The sequence below is a fragment of the Echinops telfairi genome, unplaced genomic scaffold (genome assembly GCF_000313985.2).
Source record: "Echinops telfairi isolate 266 unplaced genomic scaffold, ASM31398v2 ScPeMD7_11;HRSCAF=52, whole genome shotgun sequence".
Classification (NCBI taxonomy): domain Eukaryota; kingdom Metazoa; phylum Chordata; class Mammalia; order Afrosoricida; family Tenrecidae; genus Echinops; species Echinops telfairi.
Window position 1 is genome coordinate 34,353,636 of NW_022103908.1, and position 12,260 is coordinate 34,365,895.

Below are 12,260 nucleotides of genomic sequence, written 5' to 3' on the forward strand. Positions count from 1 at the left end.
AAAGTGAAAACAGACCCCGAGATAGCATTGGCTTAAGGATGGAAAGAAGTCAAGAATGATACACAGATACACACACATGCATAACACACTAATGAGAAAGGAAAGTAGGAAAATACCCAACACAAAAGGTATAAAATGACATCACAGAGTCCAGAGATGGAGAGAATAACCCTGAATATCAATGGCCTGAACTCAGGCATTAAAAGACAGACTAAGACTGGCTTAGAAAACACAACACATCAATCTGCTGCCTACAGGAGACACACCTCAAGGCTACAGACAAAAATAGGCTTGAGAGAGGAATACCAAGCAAACAGCAAGAAAAACAGGGTTCAATCCTAATCTTGGATAAAACTGACCTCAAAGTGCAACCCATAAAAAGAGCTAAGAAGGGACACTATATAATGTTCAAGGGAATGGTAGACAAAGAACCACTAAGCATTGTAAACATATATTCTCCGAATGAGAGACCTGCTAAATACATCAACCAAACACTCCAAAAGATTAAAAAAGACAGTTAGGGAATGGAGCGGCAAGATCCCTAGGGAATGCTGAAGGTGGACTTTAGGGCCAGGGCATGGCGCCCCAACAGACTAGACTGGAAAAGCTCAGCAAACAACTTGAGAGTTAGGGCTATATGACAAAGAAAGCAGCATCAGGATTGGAAGAAGATTTATTTACAACCTACAGTACACAGAGGATACAACCTTACTTGCTGTAAGTAAAAAGAAATTGAAGTACTTATTGATGAACATCAAGGACTACAGGCTTCCATATGGATTACATCTCAACACAGAGACAGCAAAAATCCTCACAACTGGACCAATAAGGAACATCATTTAATTCTTTTACTTGGATCCATGCTCAACACTCATGGAAGCAATAGCCAAGAAATCAAAGGATGGGTTGCATTGGGAAACTATGCTATGAAAAACCTATTTAAAGCGTTAAAAAGCAAAATGTCACCTGGAAGCCTAAGGTGTACTTTCCCAAATACCCCAGCAGAAGTATTTTCAATCACCTCAGATGCATGTGAATACTGGGCAATGCCCCCAAAATAATGGATGCTTTCGAATTATAGTGTTTACAAAGAATATTGAATGTACCATGAATGGCCAGAAAAAATGAACAAATTTGTCTTGGACAGAAGTGCAGCCACACAGCCACTTGCAAGTGAGGATGGTAAGACTTTGTAGCATAGTGGCTTGTTATCAGTAGAGATCAGTCCCTGAAGAAGGATGTCATGCTTAGTAGAGGGTCAGCATAACAGAGGAAGACACACAATGAAATAGATTGGCACAGTGGCTGCAGCAATAGGATCAAAAATCACAGTGCCTGTGAGCCTTGAGCTGGACCAGACAGGGGCTGTGTGTTGTCTGGTGGTACATAGGGGCACTATGAGTCAGCACCAGCTCAACAACACCTAACAACAACAACATGATGGCCAATCCAGTTTGATTAAAGCCGCCTTAGTTTTGCACGTAAAATGTAGACGGAGAGGTCTGAGAGAGGAGGATGGGTTGTTTTGCAGCAATTATTTCCCCCAAACTCCTTCACCTCTCGAAATCTCCTTACAAATCTGAGACAGACAGTTCTCTGAAAAGGCAAAAGAAAGTTCACTGAAGTCCTGGGTTCTGTGAGTAGGTGGAGGAACTGGAGGTGGGGAAGCATGAAAGGCTTGGGAGTGGCAATGTAAGTCAGACCGAGCGTTGCTTTTATTCCCCGGCTTTTTTGGTATGGATCAATCAATTTGTATTATCTTTCCAATTTCCTGTCATCTTCCTAAGATGTATCAAGAATACCTCTCTCAATGTAGTGGGAGAAATGTAAATTATAATAGAATCAATATTCTATCATTGAAAATACTTTGTGTTTGGTTGTCTGATAGAATGTGCACACCAGCCTCACTGAATAGCTGGAGGTTGCTATGGCAACAAGTCAAAATAGTTTAATAATAGCTCTCCCTCAGAGCTAGAAAATTGACCAAATGATAAGAGCTAAAAATACAAGCATGCGAAAGCACCAAACATATTCTCATTTCGTTCACCACATATTCGTCAGTACAGTGACGTCACACTGGTAGATTAGAGCTGTCAAAAAAGACAGATACGGTCCCTATCATGATGGAGTCCACATTCTAGTGGATAATAAATACAGAAATCCAACAAATCAATTCACTAGATGACTTCAGCATATGAGGATTCTGTAAGAAATAAAACATGGACCATAATACTAAAAAAAGCATAGAAGAGCTGCTCTATGTTAGAATATGGAGAACCCAGTCACAGCTTATAATAGAATTGCTGTTTTTAAGTTCATAGATTTATTGTTGTTGTTAAGCCACTGTGGAGTTGGACCTGATCCTATGCACAATGGAAAGAAACAGTGCCCAGTCCTGTGCCATTCCCATAACTGGAAGAGGCTCAGACCATTCTGATCCATAGGATTTTCATTGGCTGATTTCTGGAAGTAGTAGATTGCCAGCCCTTTTTCCCTAGGCCATCTTTCTCTAGAAGCTGGACTGAGACCTGTTTAGCATCATAGTAACACTCAAGCCTCCACAGAGAGTTGGGTAGATGGTAGCTGCACTTGAGGTGAACTGACTAGGAACTGAACCTTGGTGTCATACAGGGAAGGCAAGAATTTGATCACTGGACCACCACTGCCCCCAAATGTAGATGCCACTCACTGCCATTCTGACTCACGGAAACCCTCCTGAACAAGGTTGAACTGCCGCTGTGGGTTTCTATTCTGTGGGAATAGAAAACCTTATCTTTCTCCCATAGAGCAACTGGTGGTTTCAAACTACTGACTTGTGGATCATCATCGCTAATGTGTAACCACTACACCTGCAGGGCTCCTTATACACAGATTTAGTAGAATGGAAACAGAATGAAGACTAAGTGATTATTAAATAGGAAAAGAAACACATGATTACTGATTGGAGTATTACTTTGTTGGCTGGCAGAGGTTAGCATTTTACAGGAAAGTAAAGGTTATGTGCATTTTTAAAATGATTGTTGATATCCATAATGAAAATTATAATGGTAAAACTTCAATCACAACTTGACAGAAGCAATGATTCAAAAACATTCTCTGGTAGTTCTTTTGAGACTTTCACACACACAAACACTGAACTATGTATATCTTAAAGATACCATAATGAACCTGAACTCAGTTAAAGAGAGGAGCCCTAGTGGCCTCATGTGCTGCACATTTTGCTGCTAACCGCGAAGTCAACAGTTCGAACACACCAGTTGCTTCTTGAGAGAAAGAGGTAGATATGGCTACCTGCTCCTGTAATTATTTTAAAAGTTTCAGAAACTCAAAGAGGCAATTCTCCTCTACAGTATAGGGTCACTTTGAGTCAGAATCAACTTGCTGGCAGTCAGTTAATGAACTGGACAGGAAACTAAGTCTTGAGTAACTATTGCGGCTAGTGAGCTGGATTCCAACTGAGAGGAAGAGAAGCACATACATCACAGCATTCCAAAGCTATTCCTGGCACAGAAAATGCGGACTGTTGGTACAGGAAGACACATCTGTGCTCCTCCAGCTTCGGGAAGGAGAAGGAAAATCCATCCCCTCACCAGCCCACGGTTGATTGCCACAAGTCAGAGAAGTCAGGCATGTCTCCACCCACTATCCTTTCTTAACCCTATTCTGACACCAACCATTCCTCTCAGCACTGTTCTTCTGCTGGGTTTGATAATTCACCTCAATGGCCACACAGAACTTACGGACAGTATATACAATTACGGGGGTTCATCAGGGAAGCTAACAGGTTCCCACAAGCCAGAATCAGAAAACATTGACCCTAGAGTCATAGGTCCACAGCAGAGCCTCTTCTCAGCCAGCAGCCCAATTTCTCTCTGGCCCTCAGATCCTCAGCCTCTCAGTCTCCCAGTCCCCTGGCCTCTGCCTCCCTCGGCAGGAAGCCTGCCTGGCGCTCTGCCTCACTCTCATGGTCTCAGGGGTGCTGCTCTTTGCTCTGGCTCATGGTCTCTGTGCCCAGCCTCGGCTGCCTTTACCATTCAGAGAGAGAACCTACAAATGCCCCAGGGGTAGCTATTCTTTCTTGAGGGCCCCAGAATTCTCTGTTCCAGCTTCTGAGATGGCTCTCTTATACATAGAAGAATGGAGGAACTGAAAAATCCTTGAGTTAGAGTCCCTCTACACCTTATTTGCATGCTCCTACCAATTGATTTGATGTGTTATAGACAAATTGAAGGAGCCCTAGTGGTGTAGAGGGTTATGTGTTGGGCTGCTAACCGCTAGGTTAGCAGTTTGAAACCATCAGATGCTTTCTACTCCTATAAAGATTTATAGCCTCCGAAACACACAGGGGCTGTTACAATGAGTTGTAATTGACTTGATGGCAGTGGCTGAATGGTAGGCAACTGGACAGAAGAACCATATTTAAGGAAATTCACTAAGTATATAACTTAGCTCTAAGACATTTCCAGTTTTCATCATGAACTATAATTCTGATGTCCTTTTTTTCTCCTCAATAAGTGACTTTTATTGTTTAAGATAAACCGTGCCAAACCATTTTATATCAAGGCACTTCTCAGCACTCTTTACTTACCATTTTGGAAATTGCCACCTTTATGTTGGGATAAGACTTTGGTACATTGTCTTAGACTCTATTTAGTCAAGATGCGATGGAAGTGTCCTTGCCTTCATGATACTGAGTAGGAGGAGGTTAGCGTGCTCCCCTTGTTCTTCTTAGGGTGGGAGTCCAACTTAAGGTTTGGTGGGAGGCCTAGCACATGTGCTGGAATGACACTTGCGCCAGGGGCTACAGCAAGTGAAAACATAAAACACCTTCGCCACAACCCCCCAGCCCCATGGGACCTTCATGTCTCAGTCAATGCTCTTGATTGCAAATTGATGCCATACTACTTGCAAAATAGCTCACCCTCTGCCTATCTTCTCTCCTCAGTTGCCTTACTCTGTTGGAAATCTTTACCTTACTGTGCCTTCCAAAGGCTGTGGTCCATGTAGTCCAGGAAGTGGCCCCTGGCCCATTATAACAAGCTCAGGTCCCAAAGTAACTTTCTACGCTTGTATCAGAAACTGCCTCTTCTCACTGGGGTTTCAAGCCAGCAGGATGTGAGTCTTGAGGATGCTGGCAATCATTCTGGCTACCATGTGATCAAGCTTAGCTGGTATGATGGAGATTGCTACTTAAAGTTTAGTATCATTTTTCCTTTGATGTACTAGAAGAATCCTCTTAATTTTAACTGTATTCATGGTGGGCCAGAATATACTACTCCCAGCCATTCTTGCAAGCATATGACCAAAAGGCATAGATCCAACCTATATTATGTGCATAAACCCCCTTCCCTCCTTCCAGATGGCTGGAATAGGATATATGATGGGCCAGCTCGGATCATGTGGGCCAGAGTAACCCCCCTAAGAATAGTGGAACAGGAAGACAAAAAACTGGATCTTAACTGCTATGTTATATTTTTGGTACTATCAATAATACTTAACCCTTGAATTTAAAAATATTTGCACTGATGTAGGTTCTGTGAATTTTACAGATGCAGGAACATAGATATAAAAGATTTTTACAATCATTCCAAATATTACAAATATTCTCCTGAGAATTACATTATATTGAGCATTTCCTAAAAGATAAGCTAATTAATTGGAAAATGGAGACAAGGATGCTTTCCTGTCAACAAAGGAATGACTGTCAATAAAGCATTACTAACTGTGGAAGTAAGCAAACACGGAATCAAGATGGCAAGAGGCCTGCTTAGTTTTACTACCAACTTTATTTGCAACTAACCACATACAAATCACATATCTATAAAATAAAATAATTGTTAACACCCATTTTCTAATTCACCAACATGTTATGAAGTCAAAATTCTTCCCAAGAAAACCACACTGTAAAGGAACATATTACTACTATTTAGCTTCAGGCTTTAGCTCCAAGGTTGAGAACAACAAATAAGACATTTGTTTCCTTATAAACTGGCTGCAATGCCTTCATTCTATAGATGGATAATCTGCTTGAGATGAGCATTGCCTGATAGTTCAACCTGACAAACAAAAAGCTATCAGCAAGCAATTAGTGGTGAAGAAAAAGTTGGCCAAGAAAAAACAGATGGTACTGTGAAATAGCTCTCTATGCTTAAAACATCTCTGGTAACAAGTGGAATAAAATTTAGTTTTAGGCCACGGAAGCATGGTTCACTCTCTGAAGGAACGCATATGGCTAGCGCAAGCAACTCACTTCACTAAAAAGAAAGCTACACAGGAATGTCCCGCAGACACTTCACATGGACAATAAAATGGCCCCCAAAAGTTACTACTATTTTTTAAAGCTCCCTTGTCTCCCCCACTCTCTATTTCCACCCTGTGACACTTCAATCAAAAGCCAGGTTTCCCACACTGGGCCACATGTTTCTGTACTCTGCCAGTGTGAAAGAAATGAGAGCCTTGTGTCACGAGAGAATTAACCTGGAAGAGGGAAGATCTTTCTAACTGGATAAAAACGTTATTAGACCATAAGCATATGACCATTAATCATGTACATTTATTGTGACAACTATATGTATTAACAAAGCCTCAGAAGGAACGCACCTATATTTTCTTGTAGCTAACAATGTCAGTTTGGGGCAATTTAGCCTTTTATTCCTGGGCTTTTCATTACACTTGGTGATAAAGCAGAGACCAAAAACAAGACAGGAGTATAGTACACAGAGAAGTACAGAACAGATACAAATGCCAGACTGTGTAATGCTAGGGAAATATATTAGAGGAAATATATCACTCATTTTGGATCTTTAACTTTTTATCATCTGGCATAAAAATACACTAACCCCAATCAAGAACAAGAACAGTGACTTACAGATAATTTCAAGGCTGCACGAAACAATTCTTTACAAAGGTTAAAGATATAAAGTTCTTTGCTGGCACTTAATTTCAGAGCTGATAAACACAAAAACTAATGATCTCAATAAAATACTGTTTTTAGCTTATCAATATTTATAAAACATACATTGCCTCCCAAATAGTAAAGAATAAATCATTTCTTGCTGAAGAGTCCTCTATGCTGAACACCAAAACTACACAGCCAAAATACTTTAGGAATCATATAAATTTTTTAAGACAAGGCAATGGATAAAATTTTACACAATCATATGTTCAGTGAAAAAAAATCATTATTTCTCTGATTTACTTAAGTATGTATCAGATATTTTAAAAAAACAACAAAAAACCTACTGCCATCAAGTGGATTCTCATAGTGACCCTACATAGGGTTTCCAAAGCTGTAAAATCTCTACAGTTTATACATCATCAAAAATATAAACCTGCCAAGATATTTTTTGCTTTTTAGAAAAGTTTTTTAAATATTAGGTGACATTACTAGAATATAATTCTTTCTAATGGAAAATTGGTACATTTCAGAAAGTAAATATTTTATATTCCAAAATTAATCTAAAACTTCAAATGGAATCCTACATTTATTTATAGTTTATGGTTAATCTGAATACTTAAGACATATGGTATCCTATTTTTTCCCCCTTTGCAGAAAGTGAGACAATCAAAATAAAACTTAGCAAACTATTTAACTTAGAATGCATTTTGTAAATGAACAGCACAGAAACCATGTTTACATTTTTTTGGAAATTGACAAGATTGTTTTGAAGGAAAATACACACTTCAGCAATTCCAACTGCAATGAGTTTTCTGGTTTTGAAGAGGGTTCTTCATTGGGCTCCTAACCAGAGGTGGGTGGTTCAAATCCACCATCCCTGCTAGAGGAAGATGAAGCTGGCTGTCACTGTAAAGATTTACAGTTTTGGAAACCCAAGAGCACTTGTATTGTACTTTGTCCTATATGAGTTGGAATCCACTTGATGGCAGTTAGGGGGAGTATAAAAATGATATTTCAAACGTTACACTTTTTGTGAGACTAAAATGAACACAAAAATTAATAGAAGGCTAACTTAGGATAGGGAAAAGTTAACATACTACCCAATTAAATTAACTCAACCTTTTGGTACAGTAAATTACTAAATAGGTTGATTTCCTGGAGTGCTAAGATGATTATATCAGTATTTCAACCAATGCCTTTTCAAAACTAAACTGCAGCTAATCATCTTTCTCCCCACTCCTCAGGAAAGGGAAAACCTATTTTGGAAAAATACTTTTCACAGCAGAAACACTTCAATGTGTCTACTTCTACACATAGCCCTGTGCTTTTTAGGGAGGCCCTAGCCTCAACCAGATATCATCATCAGATAAAGAACTTGAACTTCCTGACTCAGAGTCCAACTCGCTGATTCCACCTATCTCCCATTCAATATTGGAATGGGTCCGGATCTCCTCTACCTCGGTGATGAAACTCTGGCCAGGTTCAAGGCAAGAAGGAAAAACTCGAGCAGAGGCACAGAAAAAATTGGAGTCAAACTGCAAGAGGCCTAACTTGGCGCCTATGTTAGTCCAGCGGTCTTCTGTGACATCATACTCATACACGGTCAGCTGGTTCTTTCTCCACTGCGGGGTGTGCGTGGTCAGCAGCAGCAACTTTTGGCCATGGTTGATAATACGGTAGTTGTTGGTCTCTGACACCACGGGGACGTTTCTAATCTGCCTCCATTCTCCTCTGAATGGGTTGTAGACCTTCACCACTGGAATGTCACAGACACAATAGATCTCATCATTGAAGACACAGGCATCCTGAAAGTCACTCCGCTTAAGAGAAATACATTTCAGCCACATATTATGGCTAGGATCGTAGCAAAACATGCGCTTACTGTTGACAGCATAAAGGTAGTTCTGAATTACTAATAAGTCAAAGGATATAAAAGAACGGGGCAGCGGATCCACGAGTGCCCACTGGTTCCTCTGAACACTGTAGCATTCCACTTCCTTTAATTTGTCACCAGTAACAGGGTCTCGCCCACCCAAAATGTAAATGTAGCCATCGAGGTAAGCCATATCCATGCCCACACGACACAGCAAGCGGTCTGCAAGTTCCTGCCAGCTATTCTGGGCTGGTTTGTATACCCAGAGGTCTTTCCTGGGCTGGGCAGCTAGATAGATGTCATGGTCAGGAGAGATACAGACAGCTGAGGAGGTGATGGTCTTGGTGTGAGCCAGGCTGGTCAAAGGTGATGGCACAGTGTAAATATCCCCTGAATAGGGGTCGCAGCACACAAAGGGATCTCTGGGGTGTCCAAAGAGAATCACCATCTCCTTGGCACACATCCCTATCCTCTGGGATGGATCTTCTGCTGAGGAAACAGCAGAGCTGGTGCTGCTGTTTGGCTTGGGCACCAGCGTCTTGTACATCATGTCACCATAGCGCATCTGCAGGGCCCCCTCAATAACGTCCAGGCAGTGCTTCTTCACAAGGGGCTTGGTCAGCAGCCCTTCCAGGTAGTCTCGATCCTTGTCAGTGAAGTGTGTCCAGCGGACGCACTTGAAGACTTCTGCTGCACTGGGACCCCGCTCTTTGGGTGCAGCTTCCAGCCACTGCAAGCCCACCTGACACACAGTCTGTTCACTGTCTACGTCCAGACTGTCCAAGCGCAGCACAGCCAGCAGCTGCTCCAGGGTCAGATCTGCTAGACTCTCCTCCCTAACTGAATCCATCTGGCTGAGCTGCTTGAAGTTGTGCGCGATGAACGACTCGGCCTCAGACTGTAGCTGGTAATGGCCGAAGACGTCAGCAAACTTGAAGATGGCAGTGCAGTTGGTCAGGTCCAGGCGCCGGGCTAGGAAGGAGGCGCAGGCTTCCCGCACGTACTCCAGCTGCAGCATGTCAGAGGCAGCATAGAGGCGCTGCACGTTGGCTTCGCTCAGCAACACACGGCCGGTGTAGCAGTAGTCAACCAGCACCTCGAAGGACTCCGCGTCCACATCGTGCATCGTCACACTCGCCTGCTGGCTCTCGTACATCCCGCCCGTGAACATGCTCTTGAAGTAGGGGCACGCAGCCGCCAAGATGTTGCGGTTACAATGGAAAAGGCGACCCGTGCCAGGCCCGCTACCCGGTGTCACCACCTCGATGGTCACATCGCAGAGCAGCCGCGCGTCATAGAAGGACTTGAGCTGTGTCATCACAGTTGCAGAATGAAACAAATCTCTCAGCTCCTCTGGGCCCGTGAAAAAAGCCGATACCGTGGGTTTGTGGATCTTCTTGGGCTGTTTCCCCCCACGGGGGCTGGCGACAGGGCTAGAGCTCGGGGTTTCCTCCAGTGACTGCATGGTATGGATGGCGGCCGCGGAGGGCGAGTACGACTGCAGCTGCCCGGCTCTGGCGCCTCCGTACCCACTGCCCACTAAGGCTAAAATTTCGCTGGCCCTAAATAGCCCGAGGCCCTAGTCGCAATTAATTGATTTAAGAGAATACCGCAATAAGCATCCGTTTATCGCGTAATCAGCGTTCGCCTCACCTTTCTCCGACTCAGCACACCCTCCCAGAATCTGCTGGCTAGCGCTGTGGAAGGCTCTACTGCTGCGCAGGCAACGCCCTTAGGCGCCCAGGGAACTACCACTCCCAGGGTGCCCCTCGCGCTCTAGGCATGTTGGGCCCCTTCAGACCCCTGGGAAGAGCCAGATGAACAGGAAGGAACTGCTTTGTATGTTGGGAATAGAAGTTTGAATAATATCGCGATGTTTCTAGACTGGTCCGTGGTCACTCCTTTTATAGAAATATTCTTGCGACTCTGTGACACTGGTTCTTGCCCTGGCCTTGGAATTCCGTTACACGTGTTCTTGCCGTGGGTGTCTGGATCCCTGGTGGCTTAGGGGGTATGCGTTGGGAAGCTAACCACAAGGTCAGCAGTACAAAACCGCCAGCCCCTCCGAAGGTGATAGGGGCGGCTTTGTACGCTCATAGAAAGAGTTAGTCTCGAAAACGCACAGGGGTATTTTGCCCTAACCTATAGGGTCCCTTTGAGGCAGATTCCACTCAATGCCAGTGAATTTTGTAGTTTACCAGGGGCGTGATGATGACCCCCAGCTCCAGAAGTTAAAATTAAGAGGAAAGTGCATTATTCTGGGGGAATGGGTCAAAAGTTGAGTGTGTATGTGTGTGTGTGTAAAATTTTAAGAGGCACAAAAGACAATTTATGTGTACCTGATATCTTCTCAGATTCTCAATATGATCCAAGTATGAAAACACAAAGTAAAATAGAAACACATTCCTCAACTAGAAATAGAGGAAACACAAGGGAATTTGTTGTGCTTAGCAAAGTATCTCAGAACTGAGAATGTGACAATATTTGAGAATAGGGTATTTGTGAATGCAATAAGTTAATGCTCTTGTGATGCAATCATTGTTGATATAACTGGTGTGCTAGAAGAGAGGATAGACAGACGGTCAATATGAATAGATACAGGTAGTTATTGGAGCCATGTTGCCACAAGTAAGCAAAACCCAAGAGGACCACACTAAATGCAAATTTAAACAAGTTAACTGCTTAATTACTCTCTTAATTTATCCTTTTGGAAACATTGGTGCCATATATCCTTCGAAATTGGGGTATTTGAAATTATTTGGGTTCTCTGAGCTTTCAGAATGTATACACATGTATTTAAGGGGTCTTGGTGGTCCAATGGTTTCACATTGGGCTGCCAACTGTAGGATCAGCAGTTCAAAACTACCAGCTGCTCCATAGGAGAAAGAGGAGTCTTTCTACTTCAGCGAAGAGTTACCGTCTCAGAAACCCACAGGCTTCTCCCCTGTGCTATAGGGTCACTATGAATTGGAATTTGACTTGATACCAGTGTGTTTTTAACAAGATATATAAAAGATTGTAATGGTCATTTAAAATCCTACAAGTAGTAGTCTTCAAATCATATTGAACATTTGCTAAAATATATGAATAGTTGGAAAACTCAGGCAAAGGTTGCTTTCCTGTCAGAAATTTCAGCATTGCTAGTTGTGTTGCACAGGAAATGAAGGTTCTACACAGTTAGTAGCAACAATGAATTAAGAAATCAGGAGACCTGGGTTCCAGTTCCCCTTTTACTTGCAACTAACCATCTTCAAATCACTTATCTGCTTCCTAACTCACAAATATGCCATGAAAACAAAAGTCTTCCCAATAAAGCTTCATTACAAATATTACTTCTATTTAATTTCTGTTTTAACGCAAAGGTTGAGAATGAAAAATAGGAAGATTTCTCTTTTTTATAAATTGCTTGTATATCTTAATTCTGCAGATGGATAATCTGATTGAGCCTGATACTTCCAATTTACAAAACAAAAAGTTAACAACTAGAAG

The 12,260-nt window shown here is 42.4% G+C and overlaps 1 protein-coding gene across 1 annotated transcript; it reads right to left on the reverse strand.

Annotated features, from left to right (window-relative positions):
- Positions 1 to 5,752: 5,752 nt before the first annotated feature.
- LOC101656386 (kelch repeat and BTB domain-containing protein 6) lies at positions 5,753 to 10,502 on the reverse strand. The gene has a single exon (XM_004707970.2). It carries the CDS (start codon positions 10,234 to 10,236, stop codon positions 8,227 to 8,229), a length of 2,010 nt encoding a protein of 669 aa, XP_004708027.1. The 5' UTR covers positions 10,237 to 10,502; the 3' UTR covers positions 5,753 to 8,226.
- Positions 10,503 to 12,260: the final 1,758 nt, after the last annotated feature.

Excerpts from the sequence above, each read along its gene's own strand:
- LOC101656386 (XM_004707970.2), bottom strand. The coding sequence starts at position 10,236 with ATGCAGTCACTGGAGGAAACCCCGAGCTCTAGCCCTGTCGCCAGCCCC.